This window comes from Pogonomyrmex barbatus, unplaced genomic scaffold (genome assembly GCF_055798465.1).
Source record: "Pogonomyrmex barbatus isolate J1 unplaced genomic scaffold, ASM5579846v1 scaffold11, whole genome shotgun sequence".
Lineage (NCBI taxonomy): Eukaryota > Metazoa > Arthropoda > Insecta > Hymenoptera > Formicidae > Pogonomyrmex > Pogonomyrmex barbatus.
In genome coordinates, this window is record NW_028297107.1 from 1,306,079 (window position 1) to 1,331,093 (window position 25,015).

The following is a 25,015-nucleotide window of genomic DNA, read 5'->3' on the forward strand; positions in this document are numbered from 1 at the left end:
TTCATGAAAAAAAATATGTACATACTAAAATTATGAAAGCTATAAATATCCCTTTCTAAAAATATTTGTAAAAATTTCGCTTCTATGCGTGATATCCGAAATTCATTTATAAAGCATTTTAAGGCCGTATAGCAAAGTGTTTAGCGACACTTATTATTATCTCGCGGCGTGACAAAATTATCTTCGCAACGGGCTATTGTCACCGCCTCTGGGTTGACGACTTGCCATTCGAGCGATATTCGCGGTCAGAAGATCGAAATTTAAAGTCCCACGGCGGACTCATTTCGGGATTGAATTTACGCCGTACGAGCGGCGGCGGCGGCGGCGGCGGCGGCGGCGGCGGCGGCGGCGGCGGCGACGACATTTAAATCGTGCTGTCGTCGATATTTTTCTTAATTCGACGGGTACCATTGTCCGATCATCGACACGCGCTCGGCATTTCCGTCGGTCATCTTTATTAATCGCGCCCGATCCAAGAAACGATTGGCAGAAATAGCCTACGCGCCTCCTCGCCGGCCGATATCTCGTCGCCGCATGAAGCCGCGGTGCTGTCGCCCGATCGTTTTAGTGCGGCCAAGTACAATGCACGACGATAATTCGGAAGTAACTACCGTCCACGCAAACTACAAGCCGCGTTATATGTGCGCGTTATATCTCCACGACGAAATCGCTCACGACGGATCGAGTGTGATCTGGGACATCGTCTCGACGTTAACTGGCGGATCATCAATCGCATGGACGTCCTCGAGCAACATTATGTAAATGCTTCTCGCCGACACCCGACACAATTCTGGTTAACGGATGAGACTGATAGCTACTACCGGCGGCTTTTAGCCAGAGATTGATAGTATTCGGGTAAGTTCAACTTTGAGATTGCGCGCGAACATCGCGCGGAAATGGTACCTTTTATTGCCGCCAATTGGTTTGCACAAACATCTCAAATTTTTCGTAAGAAAACACACTTGATTTCGGAAATAATTTTTAATTAGCAGGGACATGAAAATTTTGCTTTCGTTCGCTACACATTCGCATTGACATTAAAATTTTGAAATCTGAATACTTTTGTCTCGCTCATCTCTAAATATAAAAATGATGACTAAATGATGATTAAATGGAAGCAAAATTATACACTTATATCAATCTCTGTTTAATATAATTATGTACTTCTTGAAAAGATAAGATTGATAAAGATATCGAAAGCATTTTCGATATGCGCGAACAGAAAGCTTTTTGCATAAAGAAACAACGGAAGTATCTCCTCGACTATCGCTAAAGTTATCGATTTTATATGATATCGCTAAGTGTGTTCAGCTGTCGCACTTGAGATCACGCGTGATAACATCGAGCATCGCGCTGATGCGCGAGCAGATGAAAATCCGCGATTCCCGTGAAAATTACGTTCCGCAAAAATCAATGTGTTCCGGAAAAGTCACATCTTGGTAGATAAGCCTCTTGTTTGACATTGTTGAGGATTCTTTATAAGCTTCGACCGAACGCTTATAATCTCGAGGAATTTTCAGAACGAAGCCGAGTGCGAAAGAGAGGTATTTGCAGTGGTCACGAGTGTTATATTTTTAGTTATGGCGGATTTACTAATTGATCTTGAATCATTGGATGAAGCACGTGCACCTATTGCAACGCGGCGACCGCGTGTCGACGTAAAAATAGAATGAAAAACGAGAAAGTGAAGAGCTTAACCTCGTCTCGCTGTACACAATCCTCGATCGGATGTCGTAATCTCCGCAATGTACTACCGATATCCCGTTGTTAAAATTCCAATCGACGTATCGCATTATTGGAGGTTGATCCGACAGAAATAGAATTCCACTTCCTGTAAGTTTATAAAGGTTAAATTAAACAAAATACGAGAATAGAGAGAAAAACGAGAAATAAAATTTCTGCACGTTGAGAAAAAGAAATAAAGCTCCGTGACGTGATCCGGAGGTTGAAACAGGTATAATTGCGACGAGTTCGGATTTCGACATACGAAAATAATCCGTGACGCTTATTCTTGGAAAAAAAAAAAAAAAAAAAAAACGCAAATTGACGTAAAATTTATTTTTCCGTGAAGCTCTAAAATTAAACTCGTCAAGATTACGCCGATCTCAATTCTCATTCGCCGTTGGAATAGCGCTTTTGTTTTGCTGCCAAATGATGTTGCCCGTTTTAATCAATCTCGAATTCGCGTTGCTCGTTTCGTTGCCTGCGCGCGGAATATAGCGAACGCGCCATAAATCGCAATGCAATTAGAATTCCGCCGCGGGCTTTTACAAGCGTCTGGAAATGCGACGGGCCTCTGCGAATTCGCGCGCGGAAGCACATTTCTAATTTTCCATCAGCGGGACTTTTCCATCCGTAACACCTGGCTGAAATTCGCGCCTGCGTGATGACGGAGCCTCGCTTCCAGCCCTCGTGAGACTTTCGGTGCGAGGGTGCAATTTAAACTTTAGCCCAGTAGCCAATCAACCCCTTGACGAGCGAACGATTCGGAGGAGAGAAGGACCGCCGGCCGGAGGTGAAAGTAAACTCGATTCGCGCGCGATTCGACAAAATCGCTCGCGCAAATGGTGCCGCGATTTGTGCCGCGGAGTTCGTCGCCGCCGCGCGTTATTTCCGCAGAGAACCTCTCCCGTGGATCGCGTTTCGATCGTAATTCAAGAATAGAAGACGCCGGTTGCGCAAAGGTAACCGATTTAGAAATCCCCGTGCATCTGTTCACCCCGACGCGATCGCGATTATTACGACGATATTTCAGGAATAGAATATCTTGTTTATTTTTACAAGAATTTCCCGGAATGACATTATACGCGACAGACGAATAATTATGTATTTCAAATGGTTGATTTAGACTTTTATTTGCAATAGCGATAATATAAATCCGTAAACGACATGTTTCACATGAGCACGTTGGAGATGATAAACTCGAGATAACATTTTATAACTTTGCACACGGAGCAGTCGTATACAAAATATGAGATCCGATTCTACCGCACACGTTTAAGGCACCTAATTACGGATTTAGAACACGCATGGCATATCTGGCCCGAGTACAGATACTCTAAAGAATCACTTTTCAGACAGACCGTGACCCAGAGGCACAACTAAGAAGATTAGTCTAAGTCGAAAGGCCATGTTAAACTTTCCTTGCGGAATGATTCTCTTGTTTCGGTCAGCAATTCCAATATTCGCGTTGAATAACGTTGAATATGTTTAAACAAAAATGCTTTTTTTTAACTTATTCAAATATTTAGCCAATCATCTAGCACTGTACATCTTTAAATAATTAAATATATTTATATTAATTTTCATAATACAAATTTTCCAACAAAAAGACTATATATATGTATAATTTTCGAATATTAATGATAGATATGTTTAATTATACATGTTGTCGCTTTTAAAGCGGATTTAAATCCGAACAAGAATTAAAACGGAAAATTTTATTTTTGGATAAATTGTTAAAAAGAATAGAATATGGCAAAATTCAATTTATCGATCTTTTTCAGTATTCCCGGAAAAGCATATCATAAGGTGAGCGATCACGGTCATGGTCTTGAGTGGGTCGTTCGCGGACTCCAACTTCCTGGCTATCGCACCATCTAAAATCAAATTTAAACCGGTCAGTAGTATGCCTCATCCTAAGATATACACGTATGTTTATTAAATGAAGCTTTGAGCTGCGTCATGACCGTGTCGAATCGCGAAGCTGGCTTCTTGAGATTACGATCGCGTTTTGAAAATGTCAACGACACGATGATGCACGTGATTCTGAAGCGAACGTCGTCATTATTTCAATTTGATATCGTGCGAGACTCATTAATACTTATTAGTAATCTCAAATAGGCATATGCGGAATTTTAATAAGTCATATCACGTTCTCGTAAATTATTCCATTATGTTTGCTATGGCGTGTCAGAATTTGACTACTAAATCTAAATTTAATTAGTACTCACTGCGTTTAAATATTGAACCTAAATTAGATAACATTTTTAAAAGCATTTTTCTTTATTTTCTACTTTTCTTTTCTTTCTCTTTTTTTTTTGTTATTGTAACTTATTTATATTTTATAATGTATTATTTTTAATATTATTAGACATATCCTAACTTTTGATAAATGCACAAGCAAAGGATATAATAAATATAAAATCGTAAAATATAAAAATGTAACACTTTTTTTTTATATTTTGCCGTATATTAATAAAATTTTTTTCCATTAAATATATTAATAAAAATCACTTTACAGACATGTGGTGTGATTTATACTATTAATGTAAAAAAATAATTTTAAACGTTTTTAAGTATAAATTGCGTGCATAAAAATTTGAGTTATCACGAATAACTTTTTTAAAGATAAGCGAACGACACAGAAATTCAATTTAAATTAAATTAAATTACAAAAGTCCTTCTTCCGGAATATAAAGTATCAGTTTTCCGAGAATGTTTCATGAGACTTGCGAGTGCAACGTACTCAAAACAGTAACCAGCAATTAACAAATTATGTTTTTTTATTGTATCCTAGAGAGAATAATTCACAGAAGTCGCGTGTATGAATGTTGTTTAAAAAAAGGAGCGCCCTGTTTTCCCGAGTCGTTACGAGCGAATAATTTTCATCGAGAAACCCTTCCGCGATAGGAAAGAGAGATCTATGTGTCTCTCCGTGTGAATGTTCGAGTTCGCTTCGATGCCGAAATGGTCGAGGGTGCCGACCTTGGCACGAAAAGCGTCTCTCGTCTCTTTGAGACGAAGCGATTAAAGGCTCGCGTGCTTGGTTCTGCACGCCTCACCCTCCTAACGCTCTTATCGGAACCCACCCTCTATCATTTGGCGCACGTTCCTCATTCATTTCTCGATCCCGATCAAATAGTCTTATCTACTTATACATGTCACTCTTAATCCAAATGACGTTTTACACGATGCAACGTAATTCCGTAATTATTTTTCTATATCATTTCCTTTAAATATACCTGTCTTCTCAATTATTTTATTTTATTAACGCCGATGTCAGCGTTTTTCTTCTCTTTAAAACATCTAAAGCCTTTCTTTACCGTAATATCTTCCACATTTTGACATTAATTTGCTATAAATTTTAAAATCTTATTCGAACTTTACTTTTTATACAAACGCAAACTTCTCTTTTGTAAATAAAATCAGAGATTTTACAACATTCTTTGTATATATATATATATATATATATATATATATATATATATACGTACTGTAAACACAATAGCGCATTAAAAATAAAATAATCAACTAATCCGCGCCTGTCGTGAAACGCCAAATGGGAACGACGCGGCTAATGATAGATAAGACTTGAGCGGCGTTCGAGCTTTCGAGTAGACGTTACGTATGCCGTAACCGTGGTGGTTGCCAGAACGACCAGTTCTCATGCGGTACGGTCAATCAATGTCAGGAGGCACGCACGAAAGGCTGAAAGTCAATCAGAGCTTCCGCCTGGCGCTGATCAGTGACGTTCCCTCGATGGAGTTACGGCAATCGAAACGACGCCCGGCGTTTATAAATCAGCTCCGCGTTACGCGCATCGGATGAGATACCGATCTCCGTGTCGAATCGGAGGTCGAGAGCCGTCCTCCCCCTCCCCCCCCCACGCATTAAATCCCGGACATTCTTTACGCGAGTCTCATTAATCCTCAAGTACTAAGTATTCGCGGCGCGTCTAAGAGCCCCTGACGCCTCCGTTGATCACAGCCTCCGTTTTAAATATTTTATTTAGGATGAGAAAGGGTTATATCACATCGTTACTCGAGTGACATTTTCATGCGTCCTTTATTAAATAATAATAATTCATAAAATAATTCATAAAGATGTGCTATAATAATGAATCTACTACTATTTTCACATATAAATCCAATTACAAGAAAAAAGAAATGTTGAAAGAGAAATATATAAAGTGATGTTAAAAAAAATAATATATATGAAATAAAAAGAATAATTTCAAAAATATTAAATTTAAATTATTATATTTTTGCACACTTTTAAATTTGAAAATAAGAAATAATGAATGCGATACTTATCTGACTAGTGCGCGGAGTTGTGTGCGCGATTTATTTCACATAAATTCGTGTTATTCGCTCGAGACACGTGCTGCAAGCACTGACGAGACATGGTGGTTCCGACTGACGTCATATTATTGAAATTCTAGCTGCAAGCTGGCAAGATATGACACTTACCGCGACTAATCTTCCGTCGCGATAGTGTTTTGCTTAATCAACTACTCTTATCGTGTCCACTATGACGGTTGCGGTTTTGAGGGCCAAGAATGGAGGGCCCTCACGTGAACGAAAATGTCAGCTTCAGAAAATACCCCGCGTAAAATTTGTTACGCGCGATCGCGGAGCTTCTTCTTTTTTCCTCTCTCTGCTCACAAACGGCGATCGTTCTTCCGGCCATTGATCATCCCACAGAGGTGCGCCGGGATAAACGATGCACGAGCGTCATATTTTACAGCATCCGATATTGTTCCATATGGCGTGCTCGCGCCGACGACGACATCGACGGAAACTTTCACAGAGCGACGCAATTGTTTGGATGTGAAACGGTCTATTCAAGGGGAGAGAGAGAGAGAGAGAGAGAGCAAACGCGGTAGAATCGAGCGACGAAAACTCGATAACTGGAGCGATAACTCCGGCGCCCATTTACCAGTCGGCTCGTGCCAGTTTCGTCCAACTCGTGTAACGAGGCAAAATCTCGAGGTCTCCTATGTATATTGGTCGTGTTAACTATCATTGCCTTCTCATCCCCATTCGTTTTGATAAGCTACAGCCGGCTTGATGATTCAAGCTTGAACCTTCAGGAAAAATATAATCGCACGATTTCTCTTAATTCTTCAAATATTCATTTCAATCGATACTTATTTAAAATTCTGTTAATTAATTCTTATTTAAAATTCTGCAAAGCCTGAAGTTAAAGAACAAAAGGAAAACCGGAAGGTTAAAGATAAAAAGGCTTAAAAGTTCTAAAACAGAATTTTGAACGTGGCGTCTGCTAAGGCTTCTGAGGTATTTTGCTCGCTCGAAGCAGATGTCCGAAAATGTCGAAGGAGATCGATAAGTTGGTGTATATTGGAAAGTTCAAAATATTGGCGGACGGCCAGAAGCTACACGATGACAGGATAATACGGTGTGCTGTTACGGCGTCGAAATAACTCGCGCGCGCGTTCGCGGAGATGAAAGTGCGATTTTATATGGGTACCGTGAAGTTAGACTTACCATCGGAATCGTGCAGCTCGCTTTTCGCCTCGGATTTGGAGAGTAATTTCCGTCGACCGTGAAGTTAACGGCGCGCCGGCGAGTTTGAGAGGAAAAAAGAGGGAACGATAATTCGGCTCGCAAAACACGCTCCTGTCGGAAGAACTGTGTATCATTTGCCTGATTAAAAATGCCGGGTAAAGGTACGAATGAAAACAAAAATTTTCCTTTTTAAAAGATATGCATATCTGTCCAAGAATACACTCAAAAGAGCTCATAACGTAGCTGTTAAAATATGACATATGTTTATGCACCGCTAATTAAAATATTTCTTATAATATGAAAGAGAGTAACAAATAAAAGAAATGTGTGACAGATTATATCTGATGACAAAAGAGGAGATAAAATAAAATGATAAAATTAAATTAAACTAAAATAATAAATAGGTAGATTTATTAATGCGAAAAAAACTTAATTCAATGTAAAGATAAGAATGTGTTGGAAAACAGATTAGGATAATAAATAGAATTTCTCGATCGAGCTTTGTCACGTGTTTCTCATAATTTTCAGCGCATGTGTCGATGAGTCGTGGAACAATAAAAAGAAATGTAGGTTGAAGAAGCGATTTCAACGCGCTTCGGCGGAAATCACAACCTTCGCGTGACAGGAGAACTGATTCGAGTTCCTGGTGATAAAAGTGTCTCCCAGTGAGTGCGTTTTAATTTATATTACAGCCTCCGCAGTAGCATTAGGTTTCTCGGTCGAGCATAAATCTCGATCAGAAAAAAAAAATCTAGTCTAACAAACCGGTTGCCCATTGGTTCCCATTGATAAAGTACTTTTTCTTCCTCCCGCTGAATTTCTCCCTCATGACGCATCTAGAAGCAAAGAGAAAGGAATAGGAGTAATTTGAAAATAAATTTCGTAATTATCGAGATCCTTTCCTCCTCCCTGTCCCTTTTTTTTTTTTTTTTTTTTTTATATCGGCAATACGTCGCTGCGCGTCGAGGCGAAATTATTATCCCGAGACATAAAGCGGACTTGCGAATGGCAGCCTCTCTTCCAGCCTCTCACGGAAACCCGACCTTCGACGATGGTAGGTGGTCGTAGGGTGAAGCATGCGGCGAGCAATGAAACCACCACCACGTCCACAGTCATCGGCGGCGTTACCAATAGGAGCGACAACAACGTCGTTGTCTCTACTGTACAACCGACCACCACTCAGCAAGTAAGCTCCTCTCTCTCTGTCTCTCTCTCTCTCTCTCTCTCTCTCTCTCTCTCTCTCTCTCTCTCTCTCTCTCACTCTCTCTTTCGTCACGTATCCTCGTTTTCATTACGTCGACGCGTATCACGTCGTCGGGTCGGCCGCGCGATGTCTCGCGGCCTCGAGAGAGAGAGAGCCGAGAGCAGCAGTCTATCTCGCGGAACGCGCGACTCCTCCGCAGTGTCGCCGCGCGATATCGGACTCTCGCGCATTCAACGGCGCGAAGTTAGACCCAATCATCGTGATTATTCAGCGGGGAAAAAGAAGCACTGCCTCCGGACTTGACGGACGTTCGTGTTCCGGCACACGCGCGGCGCGTGTATAATAAGCTAGACACTTCCCCGCGGCGTCTTCGAGCAAGGCGATCTAGATCGCTCCCGAAGTAAGTTACTGCAACTTCGACGAACTCCCAACTTCTGAAATCTGCACGTACATATATAGGTACATACATATCTAACGCGGAACGATAATAACGCTTAATAATTTACAGAGCTGGATATTTTTTTGACGCGTCGTAAGAGACGAAACTTTTTTCCCTTATCGTGATTTTAAGTCAAGTACTTTGGCGTTAATTTAACGCCAAAGTTTTAATGATTCGTATGAAAATGTAACGATAATCAGTTATTATGCGATTCCTAAAGATAACACAAACGAAAAAAAAATTTCCTTTGCCAGACCTTTGATAAAACCACTTGTCTTCGGATATCGCGTTTTTATTAGGGTTTAATTTTTAAAATATTCGCCGAAGTTATCGGGCGGTATTCTGAAGTTTACCCGGCAGCTACTCTGTGGTTTGTAAATTGAAATTTGCCCGTTAATTATTCGCGATTTGGGGGAACTTTCGTGGAGGAAGACGTGCAAATGCGCAACAGACGCTACTCCCGTGAACATATAAGGAAAACGCGATTCGTGCCTTAATAACGCGCGTGTGTACGTGCGCACACGAGGCACCGATCGACGCGGGAGCTTAACTTGACATATAAATAGCGCGTTTAAAGAGAGCCGGCTAGAAACTCTCCCGCGTGTACGTCTTGCGAACCCGTCAGGAAGGCGCGAGTCGCTTTCCGAGGAGGACGCGGATCCGATAATCGGATCACTCGACGTGTGCTCGAAGACGACGCAGAGATCTCGCGACAAAGGAAGATCTCCTCTCCTCGGAGTGCGTGCGGAATTCGTTAGTCGCGTTTTTTTTTTTTTTCGCCAACTTCGCTACTTCGACTCGCGACGTGAGTGAGTAAATAATGTGAAACGAACTTGAAAAAAAAGTTATTATATCAGATTTTAATCAGCTCTCCTATGCTCTCCTATTTAGAAAGCTCATTACTAAATATTCGTACATGTATTTAAAGTTTTTCCACTCTTAATTATTATTAAAGTATCATCTCAGTTGGTTTATTAAAAAAATCTCTTTATGTTAATTTCGTTTCATACTTGTCTCTTGCAAACATGATAATATTAATAACGTTGATATAAAGATATTTTTAGTAAATCAAATAATTAAATTTAACTGATATGGTGCTCTAATGATACTTAAGAGAGGATAAAATTTTAAATATATGTATGAATATTTAGTATTAAACTTTGTGAATTGGAGAACGACTAATTCAAATCTAAAATAATTTTTCTTCTGCCGGTATTGATGAAGTTAATATATTCCGTTAGATTATGCAGAACTAGATTATTAAATTTAAAATCATATTTTAATTTTGATTTAGGAAGATTTGGAATCTCGAGTAATAATCAATGGAAATAAAATTTATTCGATGAATTATTTGCGGATAATTGAGTTGGGATCGAGAACTGCGAGCTATATGTGAATTTCAGTTTCTCTCTCGAGATTAATTTCCATCGTTTCGTACGTTTGACAGAAAGTTCGACGGATCTTCGAGGAGCAGGCCAGGTGGCAAGAAAGCTCACGCAGACACGTAAAATGCACATCATCGGATACTACCTATTGCGTGATTAACAACTACAACATCGTCGCTTCTAGAAGCGAACTTGCTCGAAATAACCGTGCCGCGAGTGAAACGACGACCAGCGTCACCAGCAAAAGACGAACGCCGTCGACTGTAAACGGGAGAATTCATTCCAAAGAGGAAACTACTCGGAACGGCATTCCCGTCGCAGAGGACTCGAGAAGATCGAAGGGCGTGTCGAAGGATTCGGCAAGACCAGGTGTCTCAAGAGGCATCCAGCGAGGTATAATCAAGTCCGCTTCCGTACCGAAAGATTTGAAAGAAGGTGCGTCGCATAATTTCTAAACGTTAAAATTCTAAACGTTAATAATTTCTAAACGTTTCAACATAATTGTACCTCACCTATTTTTTAATATATCCTTTACATTTTCTATCGAAATATGATTGTTACTTTTTTTACTTCAGAAACTTCAGCTTAACTTCAATTGAATTGACGAATGTCGATACTTTTAACAATTACGCCATCCATTTTTGCATGATTATTTTTTTATGTTAATTTTTCTTATGTTTTTGTAAACTTATGATTAGATCTTTTTACTTGTGTAACGTTCTTGGGTAACGTTAGTTTTTTTTTTATCCAATTTGGAAAGAGAGATTATCGTGACCTGCTGTTTACCACTCTAAATATGCGCCGAAACTTGCGACAAAATTATTTTCGACGGAAAAGTTAATTTCCTGTATCTATCTATATCTAATGACCACTTGGCTGTTGAAATGACGTTGCTGACGTGCATGCCGTGGTGGTTTATATTTTCGCCCTATTCGTCCCACAGATTATCACTGACGGAACAACAATATCTAACGAAAATCGTGCATCCCTTAACTTGTAGGGAATTAGAATTGCAAATGAAACCACGAGTTAAACAGGATCCATTCTACAACAGTCCCAACACGGTGAACGCGTTTTCGACACGAGACTAAACAGAAACAAACCACGATTGTTGACGACAAACTAACAAAAGCTTTTCACTTGATGTGAAACAAGCACAGTTAATTATCGAGATGCGCAATCTCTTACCGGAATTCAATAATTCGTGCAGGTTTCCAAGTGGAGAACGTGGGAAACACTTTTATATTTATGTAATCTCATTTTCTAAAACTCGCGCATCGTGCACGTCATAACGTGTCAGTTCAGGCTAAAATAAAACAAAATAGATGTTCACTTTCGGTTCGCATCGATCCTAAATGACGTGCGAAGCGCTTCTATAAGCTCACGCGATCTCGCGCGAAATATTTTACGACAATCCGGTGGTGCGAACGTCTACACGCCGCTATTAGTCGCATCTATTTAAATCTGCGACTGCAGATTTCGGGGGTTGCCCCGAGACATCTTGGAAAGTAACACCAGCCAAATATAGAGCCTTGGCTCTGCAGGTCTTCCAGTGAGAGAAAGAACATTGCAACGGGTGCCGGAGGAGGGCATCCTGAAGAGGTCTTCCGCCTTCCTGGCGAGTCTAACGTATCATCATTCATCCAGCAAACTCGCGGAGAAGAGCTCGCCGGACGACGAGTCGCTTAAGTTCCTCAGGCCATCCGACAGTTACGAGCTTCGTGGTTCCTCATCCTCAAAAGATAACGATCTAAAGGGATATTTCTCGATTCTGACAAACAGTGACGACGCGGAACTATGCGCTTTACGGCCGTCGCATAGTGTTCAAACGTTATCGACGAACCTGAGGAAGAAGGGCGTCGGGGTGAAGAAATCAGTTTCCTTCAGCTCCGACACCAGCTTTGAGGAGAAACGTGCGCCATATCGGAAATCTGCCGTTCACGAGGCCAAGATCTACCGCAAAGGTGTGCTTCAAGGTGAGCTCTATGTTATAACATTTGATTTTGCAAACTTTTTACTCGACAATTAAAACTTTTAACTTAATTTCTATCAAATACAATTGCGTTTGTTTTGAAATTTAAATAATTAAATGAAGATTTGTAAATGTAAAAAAGAGTTAAGGCAATGGTCAAAATTAAAGGAATAAGGAGATCCGAATTAAGAAATCCAAAAATTTAAAAATTTATTTATAGAAATATTGAATTTATGGAATATTGAAGATACTAATTGAAGATATGAAAATTTGTAATTTTTTGCAATGTTTTTTAATAAAATCTAAAATTACCAGCTTTTTAAAACTCAATATTGTCTTTTATGTACATCACAGTGACAAGAGATATTTGGATCATCGTTTTTACGCAAATAACGATTATTTACCAACGATTTTTTATTTGCACGAACTTTTGCATGACATATATCACGTCATTTATTAGTGCTGACAAATTGATTCCGGCGCGTGACATCAGTGATAAAATGCATCAACTGATAAGAACAATGTTTAGATCTCGATAAACGTTTCACATTGAAACCTGAAGACATAATCTCTGATTGATGCGAAAATTTTCGATGAAAATTTACACAACGATAATGTTTTAATGAATTTATCAATAAGCAAATTATGGTTTTCTTTTACATGAAATACAAATAATTTCCGAATAATTTAATAACGTAAGAGACATTCCATTCTGAACATATTGCATAAGCTTTTTAACTTATAATTTATGATCGTGAAATTTGCCAATTTTAAATCGTGATTCGTCATATAAAATTGATATATTATCCAATAATAAACTTACACATTTTATTTAAATCTTTGATATATTATATAACTCGTACTATAGCAAATCATTTCAATAAACAATTATTAATATTATTAATCCTTATTTATAATTTGTTGATTTGATGAGTTTTGCGATATCTAAAAGGTATTAGGAAGATATTAATATAGAGAAAAAAAAAATCTTACAGACCACGTGCGTAAAGAGACGACCAAAACAAAAGTGCCGCCCTCGTGGGAAATACCCTCCGGGGGCCCTACGGCCCTTCTGAGGGCCGCCAGAGAGGCGGACGACACCGGTCTCAAAGAAATCGTCGCGCAGGCTCGGAAGGTAGGGTTGAAAGGCATGGACGTCAACGTGGTTGACAGTAGCGGAAGGGTGAGTACAAAATTTTCCACTTAATTACATTTAATTTTGTCATTATGCTCTAGTGTAAAATTATTTTATAATATTATATCTATCATTTGGTCTCTTAATGCATAGCACATGGTGCAGTGTAATATAAATGAGAAATTTGCATGAATTATAATATTTACGATTGGTTTAATGAATCATGAATTATTCTGTCTTTGCGCGAACGCGAACGCTGTTCGGCCGATCTTGTTTCGAGATTCTTTCAAAACCTCGAAATAGGAATGGTCGTTTAGGCAAAATGGCTCACGCTAAACGAATCCGACGGATTGGAAAGCCGGCGGCGATCCGTAATTAACAGCGCGCGATTTGCGATCGATGAGAGTGCAATTAAGGCCGAGCGAGTCGCGCGCGACGGCAGGAAACAAATTTCGCCTTCGAATGGATCTATTTTTAAATTGCCTGGCTGGGATTCTGGCGATTCGTGGCGCGCGAGTTTCGCGTTTCGTGAGTGTTATGCAAAAATGCACGCAATGGTAAACCCCGGCGGGTCGTTCGACGATTGATTGCAGACGGTCGGCAGTTAACTGGCGTGTAATCTCGAGATGAAGACTTTATTGCTAGTTTCATGCAAATCTGCCTTTTGATCGAGAGTTCGAAAAGATTAAGTTAAAAAGTATTAATATAAAAGATCTGCCATTTTAAATGTAAATAAGATAGTAAAACGATTTAATATAATATTCATAAGTACAATTTAAAAGAAGAATGATTTCAAATGATTTCAAATGATTTCAAATAAGAATAATAATTAATATTCATTTTATGACTTCCTCTTTGGTCCTCTTTTTCTAAACAGGAAACTTTATGTTAATCTAAATACAAATTTTTAGCATGTTTCGTGTTGGTTTGCACTGTGATGTGTTCAATCAGATAACTGGCATAGTGGGAAACTTTTCTAATTGCTGACGAAACTCTGTATAATTATACCGAGCTGTTTTCCGACCAACGTGCAGATTAAGCGGCATAGGATCGATCGATGAAACGAATTCGACGAAACGCCAGTCGTCTTAAATATCGACAAAAAATTCCATGTTCACATGGCAGTTTCATTAGCGTCTACATGTGATTCCGTATCGTTGTATGTAGCCTCATGGAAAAGTACCGAATCGGTATGCAGCTTTGCTCGCGTCTGCATCAAGCCAGGTGTAAAATCGTGGTTCGAGAGAAATATATGATTGGTTGTATTCCGAGAGCAAACGTATGATATATATGATATATATATATATATATATGATATTGGGGAAAAAAAAATAAATGAACTGAAATATATCCCTTAACAAATATAAATATATACAAAATAATGTTTTTGAATAAAATACACAAGAGACATTTTGGCACGAAATATGAAATGTATGAAATAATAATAAATATACGATTGCTTTTGCATTATTAGACGATATGATAATTTACATCTAAAAAATATCTAGACTATATCTATAACTTTAGTATCTCTTTTACGAAAAATGAAAATATATATTTTTTTGTATAATATATATTTGATTGTATTGTATTACACATGACACGTGTTGCTGCCTATAACACGACTTGTTGTTTTATTCAAGTTGAATATCACTATGAATGAACTAACCTTATGAATAAGCTCCGTCATGTAAATGTATCTTCAATACATTTGTATCGCGTAACGTATCTCGTCACAATGGCAGCCACGCCTAACTTTGAAATACATTTCCATCCATCCATTTTCACCCATTCATTTTTGATCATACGTAACTCTCTTGTAATTACGTAGAATTCTTTCTTATTTCAATGTGTATCTCTAATTTCTCGGCGATACGTGCTTAAGAATGTACATTCGAGGATAAGACGGGTTTCTTCAAAGACGACCCGACTAAGTTGGTTTTGTGCTTTGTTCGAATCTCGCAATTCGGTGTCTTCGGACACGCGCGTTTCTTTTCCAAACTGACCAAACACGCTTCCCTGCATTCCTGGGGGTCAACGCGAAGACACGTAAGCTCTCGATCTCGCACGGTAGCTCGCGATCGCATTCCGTATGCGGCGATGTCGCGCCGCAATTAAAGTCGGATCGCGCGCTGCGTCTCTTCTCCCGCGGCAAGAAATGCGGTCAACCTTCGTCGAGTTGTGACGAACGCTGCATTAAGGTCGGGACGAAAGGAAGCGTGTAGATGTCCGGGTGTAATTGTGACGGATAACCCCCGAGACGTAACGTTGATGTCCTCCAAGGACGGGCACGCGAAGCGAGAAGGACAATCGCGAATTATAATGCGAGAGAAATTGCACTCGCGAATTCCACTTGGTTACACGCGTCATGAACTTAAAGTGACCAGTTATCAGCTCTGTAGTATCAGAAAGATATACGATTTCCTTAAGCGATACGAGACACCGGCTATGATTCAACGAGGTTGTGGATTAAAGAATTCGCTCGAGGTCGGTACGCTATGTACGATTTGTAGAAATAATTATAGCATTGGGAATGATATAAATTTTTTATTTTATTTAGTTATATTAATAGAAGAATTAAATATTATAATATTTTAATATATATTATAATATTATAATATTTTAAATAAATATTATATTTATAATATATATATTTAATTATTATTTTTAATATTATATATAAATATTAATAATATTTTAAATAAATATTATAATATTATAATATTTTAAATAGTTCCGCCTAATCTTGAATTATTTAGGCAATCCATAAGCTAAAACTTAGGATAAAATTTTATATATACCTTGTTATAAAAAAATTTTTCAAAACATATCCAAAACAAAATATATATATATATATATATATATATATATAGATTATTTATTTACTTTTATATATTGTTATTTAATGAAAATCATCTAAATGACTTCTTTATCATGATGACCCATCATCAATGATGACCCATCATTATTCCTTCTTGTATCACATTGTTAGTCACATTTCTTTGCGAGCTCTCGTCATTTTTTCTACACTCGGCATATTTTTTGAATTTTGGTACTTAAAATGTGATATCGTGCAATGTAAATTGAATGTTATCCAGCAAACATAACGAATTATTATACAAGTTATTATTATATGTTATTAATTGTGTTTATTTAATTGTGATGAAATCTATAAAAATATCTCGAAGTGTCAAACATCTTAAATATGAAGTAATTGTATATCCGCGCGATCTGTTTTGTTCGAAACGAATGAAATAGAACTCGTTATATTTGCCGATTTACGTTTACAATTCGCGCATCGTTTTCAAGGCAAACGCGCTCTTCTTCCAGGAGTTTGTTGGCATAGTCTGTGTTTTAACATCGGTTTGTATACCGGCGCACGCTAACGCAAGTAAAGCAATAACATTCGAACGTCAATAGCCACTTAATAAATTGATTCTTAACGGATAGTCCATTGTGAATCTCGATGTCGGTGGAGGCAGCGAACAATGGTGGAAACGAGGAACGTCTTCCTACGAGATGTCATACTTTTCAACAATCGCGATGTAAAACGTGATATCCATTCCCTTTTCAACATATTTACATGTCAGTCGAGTGTAGTGACAATAGGTGCAACGCGGTATTCAAAGATAAATCTGAGTAAAAGCTCGTACGGCGGAATTAGCAGAAAAAAAAAAAAGATGACTTTTTCGATCAAAAGAAGTTTAATTGAGTCAGCTGAAATCAGCGAAAAACGATTGAATCTGAATTTTAAATTCGTCTCATTCTGAGTTTAGTCATCGATGCGGAGTTAGTTAGATTGAATCCGCGAAATATGGCGCCGTGGAATCGAGGTGGTTTTTCATGTCATGGTCACATAAACGCGTGAAAGAGACATTGGCAATACGGTGCGGAAAGGTCGAGGGTAAATAATGTTTCGTTTGGAACGCGAGTTTACGTAATCGGATGTGCTTTCAGGGTAAACTAAACCGGGGATTATTTGTTTGCCATTGCAGACGGCCATAAGCTACATGGCTGGAAACGGCGCGGCGGCGATGCTGGAGCTGGCACTCTCTTTTGAAGGTGTGGACCCGAATCTGCCCGATAACGAGGGTAACACGCCGCTTCATTTTGCCGCCCAGGCCGGTAAGTGATCGATTATGTTATGAATATCAAGTTGCGTTCGTGATCCAAAACGTTTCTGTGAGACCGTAATACGCACGGTTTCCGATAAAACATCAATGACGCATTGTGAAAGTCAATCCGTTTGATCTTGCAATTTTCCAGAATTCCGAAATTCCCAGAATATCCAGTAAAATCATGTGCAATGTCATATATGAAAATATCGTTGCAGGTGCAATATCTTAAATTCGCAAGACTACAAAAAAATTTAAGAAAATTTTAAAATACTCAAAATGCAATTTACAATCTTTTTTTATTGCTTTTATTCTCTACATCTAGAGAAAGTGACAAGAATAAGTGCTGCATTAATCATATGCTCGAAACGTAGAGAAGAGTAGGTGTCGAAAGTGTGTTATAGTTTTCATAGGAATCTTTAAAATGTGTTTATTCGGTAGCGACTGGTTTAGAATATAATTTACCTCAATGTTTACTCTTGGCTTTTTTCTGCCGCAGAAAAGAATCACCCTCTCTTGATAGATGTGGCCACGTGGCTGCAAAATGATTGTATACATCCGTTGCAGATTAACCATAAATATAAAAAAAAATAACACGATGAAGTTCGAGAGATGTTTATTTAGATGCATGACGAAGATGTGACATTTAACATCTAAAAATTCAAATTTAGAAAATATAAAATTAGATTTTAAATAATAAAAAATACAATATATATATATATATATATATATATATATATATATATATATACATATATATAAAAAAATAGAAATATAATTAAAAAATAACGAATAGTTATATTAAAAATGAATACTTATGAAGTTTATATTTTTTTTTCGTTTATATTTTATAAAATATTAATTATTATTAATATTAATTATTAACTATTCTTCTTTATTATATACATTACTTTAATATAGGCAGAGTATAAAAAATATAATATATTAATTTAAAAAATTTTAAATCCATCTAAAAAAGAAAAGAACAATGATCTATTTAAAAAAATCAGCATTAACCTTTTGCCTTAAGGAAGTTTTAAGATTTTATGACTATCTACATCCGTTATATTTTTATGCAAATGGAAATAATACACGATGATAAGGGACATCGTAAAATATTTGGAATACGGATTTTAAGCCTAATGCCAAATCAGCGAAGTTTTCGCGCCGGTAGGATTCTATCGCGTCATAGTCGTCGAAAATAGCGAGAACATCGAAGCGTTTCGTGCAACAAACGCGCAGCTCCGCGATGACGCGTACCGAAAAATGTTCCGAGTCAAAACAACGATGGATTATGAAATATACGAGAGCGCGCATGCGAGAAAATCGGCATCGATGATGTCAGTACATTCTCTGTTACGTACTCTGTGGATAGGACAGACCGAATGCCTCAACATCCTTCTGCAGAGATGTCCGGATATCGAGGTGGATGCCAGAAATACCTTGGGTTTCACGCCGCTTATGAAGGCCGCTCTTCAAGGTAGAACCAAATGCGCCAAGATTCTTTTATTCGCCGGTGAGTTCAAGAGAAACAAATGGAATTCAGTATAATAATATTAATTTAATTCTAATTTATAGTGAACGATAACGATAAATCCATAATATTCGATTAATGAACAAATCAAATATATTTTTAATATCAAAATATGATGTTAAAATCATATTTGATTACAATATCGAGAGACCATTTTTTGAAATTTATTACCTATGTCGTTTGATGAGTTGATTTCGTACATTCTCAGGTGCAAATCCTACACTACGTGATCATGGCAGAGGCCTGAGAGCCGAACAATGGGCGAGATTTTGCGGCAGGTACATGTGCGCCGAGATGATCGAGAGATTCGCGAGACATCGCTTGTTGGAGAGAACGACGTCCTGTCGTTGGGGTAGCGAGCCCGAATTGGCTGCGAAAGTGTTACAAGGAAAGGTATGTCGTGTGTTGTGAGCGTAATCGGATCTCTTTTGTTTGGAAGACATAAATCCTACGCAAACTGTGCTAGGTGACGCCCATACCTACAACGCCTCTGCCACAATCCTCGGGATTGAAGTCGAAAATAAGAAAAGTCTTCCGCACCACTTCCAGCCCCGATCGAACCTTCTCTTTGGTGTCACAACTAACTAGCGCGGCTCTTTGCGCGAGCAGTCCGGCTCTGCCGAAGCCATCACCTGTTGTAAAAAGTCTTCTACGGCCATTGAGCGTGCCCCAATTAAGGTACGAGAGTCGTTTGTCAAAGAATTGAAGCTTTCCGAATCTTGTTTATTGTTAATCATAATTATCATAGTTATTGTATCTTGTTAATTGATATTTCATAATCGTATTTTCTTCGATTAACTTTACAAATGCTTCTGAAATTTAAAATGTTTATTATAAAAATTATAACAATTTTCAAAAAGTATATAGTATCAAAGTACTAATTTTTAACATCTTTTTTAAATTACATTTACTAAACGAAAAATAATTTTATTTCTAGAAAGAATAAAAATTCGCATGTTTTTCCTAGAGTGACATTGGTTTCGCAGCAGGATTTTCTGGAGAAGACCTCCGAAAAATACGGAACGAATTTCACGGATAAGATCGAGAACTCTATTCCGAAGCCGCCACGCTCGAAGAAGAAAAGCAAGTAGTCAAACGTAAAGTTTTCGCGGTCGCGATTAGCCGCGTTTAGTCATCCGATTCGCATTAAACAAATACGAGCGATTATTTCAAGTCTGCTTGAACGTGAAGCAGCGAAACGGACAGAGTGTTTGTGATCAATTTGAGATCATTTATGTGTTATTCGATTCCGCTGTTGCCTATAACCGAGCGGCCGATCGTCCGGAGCCGCGGTTCTTCCTCAAGTAGATCGTAGGTTGTCCGTTTTTACCTCGCTAAGAGATATTAGCGATGCATTTCACCCGAAGGACGTTCGCGAAAAGATCAATGAGAAAGAATCTTCGAAGAGAATCCTCGAAACTCGATTGCTCCCGATAAATCACAATTTCCAATCGATGGCTACTGTGTCGTCGTGTTTACGGTTCGCGTTTGTTTTCCATGTAAACCGCCACCGCGGCCTGATACATAAGCATTCGGGATGGTCGAATTTTATTTTTGGTTTCGATTTATAATGGATCGTATACGAGGCGTCGCGCGTGTACGTTTCGTCGAGGTCGTAAAAATGACGATCAGAATCACGCCGAACGTTCGTGATACTGGAAGATCCCTTATTCCCGCAACTCTGATAAATCTTGATTTTTCTTCAAGGAAACGTGTAACTTGAAGCATGCGAACCGAAATTCAGGGTTTTTACTGATTAAAGCGTTAAAGATGATCGAGCGGACTTGCGATCGACGTCGCAAGTCTTCCCCTAACTTATGATACATGCGTTTTACGTACAAGATTTTATATCGATGCAGTTACTGTCAGATGGTTGTTTAAATAAATGTCTTATTAATCAACGATTGTCTTTTGATTATAGGCTAATTATCCCGCTGCGATGGAGATTGGCGAAAATTGGTATATTTGGATATTCTTTTATCGATTCTTTGTTCTTTATTGATCCCTCAAGTCGATAGTACGCACGGCGTTCTATCCCTCGGAACGGCGATTCCGTCGTTGCCGGCGATTCTTGGCCTGAGACAGGATCTCGTACGCCTGCTGGATCTCCATGAATTTTTCTTGAGCTTTACGTCTTTCCTCTTCCGAACCTTTAACCTTGTCAGGATGATTATCCCTGGACAGAGTTCTCCATCGTGCCGTGACTTCATTCTGCGAAGCGGTTTGTGACAGACCCAGAACCTGCGAAGGATAAGAGAGTGTTATTAAGGTTCTATCTTAGATCTTTTCCTAATTAAATCTAAATTTAAATCCGATAAAATTCGCGAACACGACCATGTAATTCACTGTCTGACCTTGTAAGCGTTTATCTCGCCTCGAGGATCTGTAAGATCTACCAGTTGCGCCCACGTTGCCCAAAAACCTTGATGCTTTGCCTGGTTCCACGTGGCTTCTAAACTTGCCTGATAAAGAATATCGGAATATAAAAAAAAAAAATCTCTGAAATTTGTCAAAATTTAAAAATGCCCCAAACACGTAACGTTATTATAGAGCTACCTTGAGATCCGTCCAGATTGGCGAGGTGAGGAAATGTTGCACTGCCTCCGATAGCTTAATCTCTTCGCCTTCGCTATCCGTAATAACCGCATTGAAGTATAAGTAACTGCCGATCACGGCAAAGTAGAGCATCATCGCTAAGCCTAAGCACACCATTCGCCGGATGAAGCTTTTCTTCTTCTTTGGTTTCAATCGCCATTGCTTGCTAAAGGAATCGAAGCTCAGAGTCGAGGCGATTGCCATGAAGAAGATCCACATGCTATCGTCGCCGATGTAGTACAAGGTTGGATATAAAAAATAAGCAGTGACAAGCGTTGCCCATATCGAACCTTGTTCTCTTCCGATATTTCCGACTGTCCATACACCTTTGGAAATATTAATAGTGAATAAATGCCTATATTTCTAAAATTTTTTTACAATCTTTTTCTTATTTTGTGAATTTACACATATAAATTCTAAATAAAATGCTTATGTTGTTAATTATGCGATGTTCTCATGCGGAAAAGGGAAGTAAGAAAATTGAGAGCGATGTTACATCGAATGAACAAGTCGGTAGTTTGATAAATTGACGCGTACGTTCTATCTACTGATATTAATAATATAAATAAGAAAGTTTCTTAGCGATGTCATTTCTTCAAATTTATTATTTACATTTCTTATTCTTAACGTATCGATCAATATAAGACAAGGGAAAGCCGACCGCACTATTTATATGTGGGCTGCATTCGGAGAACTTGTTATCAGCGTTATTATATTCTATCCTTGATTTACGTTTAATAAACGATGAAGATAGGATGACGCAATATATGGCTAATAGCACACTTCTTGAAGGTATCTAGAAGATATAATCGGAAATTGAAGATATACTCCGTATAAGAATATAATAAAACTCCAGATATAATAAAACTCTTGCAAACAATATATAATATCGGCTTTTTCATAATATTTTCCATTTATCACGGACGATATTATTTTTAACTAGCTCTGTCCAGCACATAATGTGGCCTTGAAACATTATCGTTTGAAGAAACCTAATTTACAAGGAAAGATAAGAGAACGCACGACACATCGCAAGAATTAATGAGCTTACGAGGCTTACCTAGAGCGATCACGGCCGGTATTAGGATCAGCAGACGCCTAAAATTTATACCATATATTTCCTCTTGTGGAATTGCGCTATTGAATAGCTCGGCCCATAAATAAGCGACCGCGGCTTGCGCTGAGAATCGTACCGCGGTAAATGGAGGCTATAAAAATTAATCCAAATTTGTTATAAATTTACTAAGTATCAGTTAAAAATTGCATTTAGATCCATCAACTTTCCTCTCGTTTAACATCCTTGTTATATATATTGGTAAAATAATTTTCGATTCTACGGATCGTATAACGCAGCGTCATGAATTCTTTGAATAACGATAACGCGCAACAAGTAGTATGTTGTGACTGATATTATGACTATCCTTTGTTGTAAAAGACAGTCCTTTATTTCAGATAGCTGTTCTTTAGATTTATTTATGTTTTCAAAACTCGATTTTGTCATTTATCTTAACAATATTATGAGAAAATTTTTCTAATTAACATTCTAGTGTCTAATGTCGTGCTAATGATAATCGTACTAATTTTTGAGAAAACAACCGATTTAATTTTGTTATACATTCATCACAACATATCATTAAAAGTTTTTTTTTAATTTTTTGTTAAAAAATATGTAATTTGTCTTTTTTTAACAAAATTTTTTCAATTTTTTTTTATTAAGTTTATTCAGATCCATTTTTATTTTTTATTATTTCGAACTTATTTCAGATTTAAATCAAGAGTCGTTTCAAGTCAAATCCATTTCAAAAACTAATGTAGTATCTTATCTTTTTTGATGTGCTGAAAACTTATCTGTAATGTACAAACTCCTGACAATGACAAATTGGTTTAGAAGCATGTATTAACAAAGTTTTAAAATTGTCAGGTTTGTCCTTTATTTTTTCTAAGAAAATATAATTATTGTAATCATGACGCTTAGAATTGGTAAACTGTATTTTGAAACTGGCAACATTAATTTTTTATTATTTATTCTGTAAAAATCCTAAATGAATATTTAGTTACCGAATATTTAATTACCTTTCGATTGGTTCTGACTTTTCGTTTAAAATCCTCGATAAACGACGGATCCTCATTTGCCTCGGCTACGTATGCAGGTATCCTGTAAATGTCCCTGAGAAAACCACAACCCACGTAACCACCCAATGTGCTCATATACACAAAAGCCTGATCGTCCCTGCCGAGATACACATGATGTGCTCCGAAAAGTCCACCGAACAGCCATAATACATAAGCCCAGAATTTGCTTTTAACACTTTTACATCCCACATTACTCAATCCATTTTCTTTTGCTTTTCCCATGTTATCTTCTAGAGCAACAGGTCACAAACTATCCATTTTGATTCACCGTATGATTCATAAATCGTACGTCGCAGCTCCCGTCACAGATTTCACAGAATTGCGTGTGAAAAAAATCAGCTGTTCTTATTACATGTCGTTATTTACGCCATCTTTATGGATGGAAGTAATATTTTGCAATAATTCCTTCCTCTTCTTGGACTCAAACACACTTGTCGGTGGTGTATCGTGGAATGACGTGGTTCCACTGCACCGGTTTCTGGTTCAACGCTCCGCTGAAGTCCTGGTATAACGGTACCAATTCAGGAACGTAACAAGCAAAAAGATGTCTTAATAAGGAAATTATTCTTAACAAGGAAATTGAATCACAGTTTAGGAAACAGTACTGAGAGAAGGACATAAGCATGAATTGAGAAAACATTTATTAATTTATGAAATTTATAAATGTATCTTTGATAACATTTATTATACAATCATTTAATCGCAATATATTGTATCAGGCATTCCATGTTTTAAATAATTTTTTATATTGTTTAAGATGTTAAAATTAATTATATATTTAGTTGTATATTTTATGTCACAAATACGAAAAAAAAAACTTGTATTAAGAGATGCGATTATATATAAGATGTTTCTCGTAACTCATTCTTTATGAAAAAAACAAATTCAGCTATATAAGATAAATTAATTTTAAGATTATTTTAAATAAATATAAAAAAATCACATTTAAATCTGATTTAAGGGAAAAAAGCATAAGACTTTTCCAAGTACAATAATATCATAAAATATATATATTTTTCTTTTCAATTTATAAAAATATTGTTCCTATATTATTATTAAAATTGTTAATTTTATGGTAAAAATATCGCTTACTTGTCGATTAATATCAACTAACTTTTAATAATTGACAATCAAGTTTTTAGTTTTAACAAGATTAATATCTTATGACATAATGGTAAAATATTATGGATTATATTTGGGCTGACATCAATCAATTGTAAACTTTTTCCGTAACTTTTTTGCAATAATGTCAT

The 25,015-nt window shown here is 37.5% G+C and overlaps 2 protein-coding genes across 5 annotated transcripts; one reads left to right on the forward strand and one right to left on the reverse strand.

Moving 5' to 3' along the window:
* Window positions 1-680: 680 nt before the first annotated feature.
* On the forward strand, window positions 681-20,935 carry LOC105426883 (uncharacterized). 4 transcript variants are annotated; one of them, XM_089071332.1, is made up of 12 exons: window positions 2,668-2,684; window positions 3,507-3,619; window positions 7,779-7,915; window positions 8,275-8,436; window positions 10,341-10,713; window positions 11,823-12,254; window positions 13,246-13,433; window positions 17,381-17,510; window positions 18,876-19,016; window positions 19,243-19,427; window positions 19,501-19,712; window positions 20,002-20,935. In XM_089071332.1, exons 4-12 carry the CDS (start codon window positions 8,302-8,304, stop codon window positions 20,123-20,125), a joined length of 1,920 nt encoding a protein of 639 aa, XP_088927458.1. In that variant the 5' UTR covers window positions 2,668-2,684; window positions 3,507-3,619; window positions 7,779-7,915; window positions 8,275-8,301; the 3' UTR covers window positions 20,126-20,935. The 4 variants fall into 4 exon arrangements, with proteins under 4 accessions (XP_088927457.1, XP_088927456.1, XP_088927459.1 ...); XM_089071331.1 differs by lacking the exons at window positions 2,668-2,684; window positions 7,779-7,915 and adding an exon at window positions 681-855; XM_089071330.1 differs by lacking the exon at window positions 7,779-7,915 and having other exon boundaries at window positions 2,551-2,684.
* On the reverse strand, window positions 19,737-24,376 carry wus (TM2 and DnaJ domain-containing protein wurst). The gene is made up of 5 exons (XM_011638294.3): window positions 23,703-24,376; window positions 22,690-22,837; window positions 21,591-21,955; window positions 21,389-21,496; window positions 19,737-21,275 (listed from the first exon to the last, which is right to left on the reverse strand). The coding sequence occupies exons 1-5, from the start codon at window positions 23,982-23,984 to the stop codon at window positions 21,066-21,068; spliced, it is 1,113 nt and encodes a 370-aa protein (XP_011636596.2). The 5' UTR covers window positions 23,985-24,376; the 3' UTR covers window positions 19,737-21,065.
* Window positions 24,377-25,015: the final 639 nt, after the last annotated feature.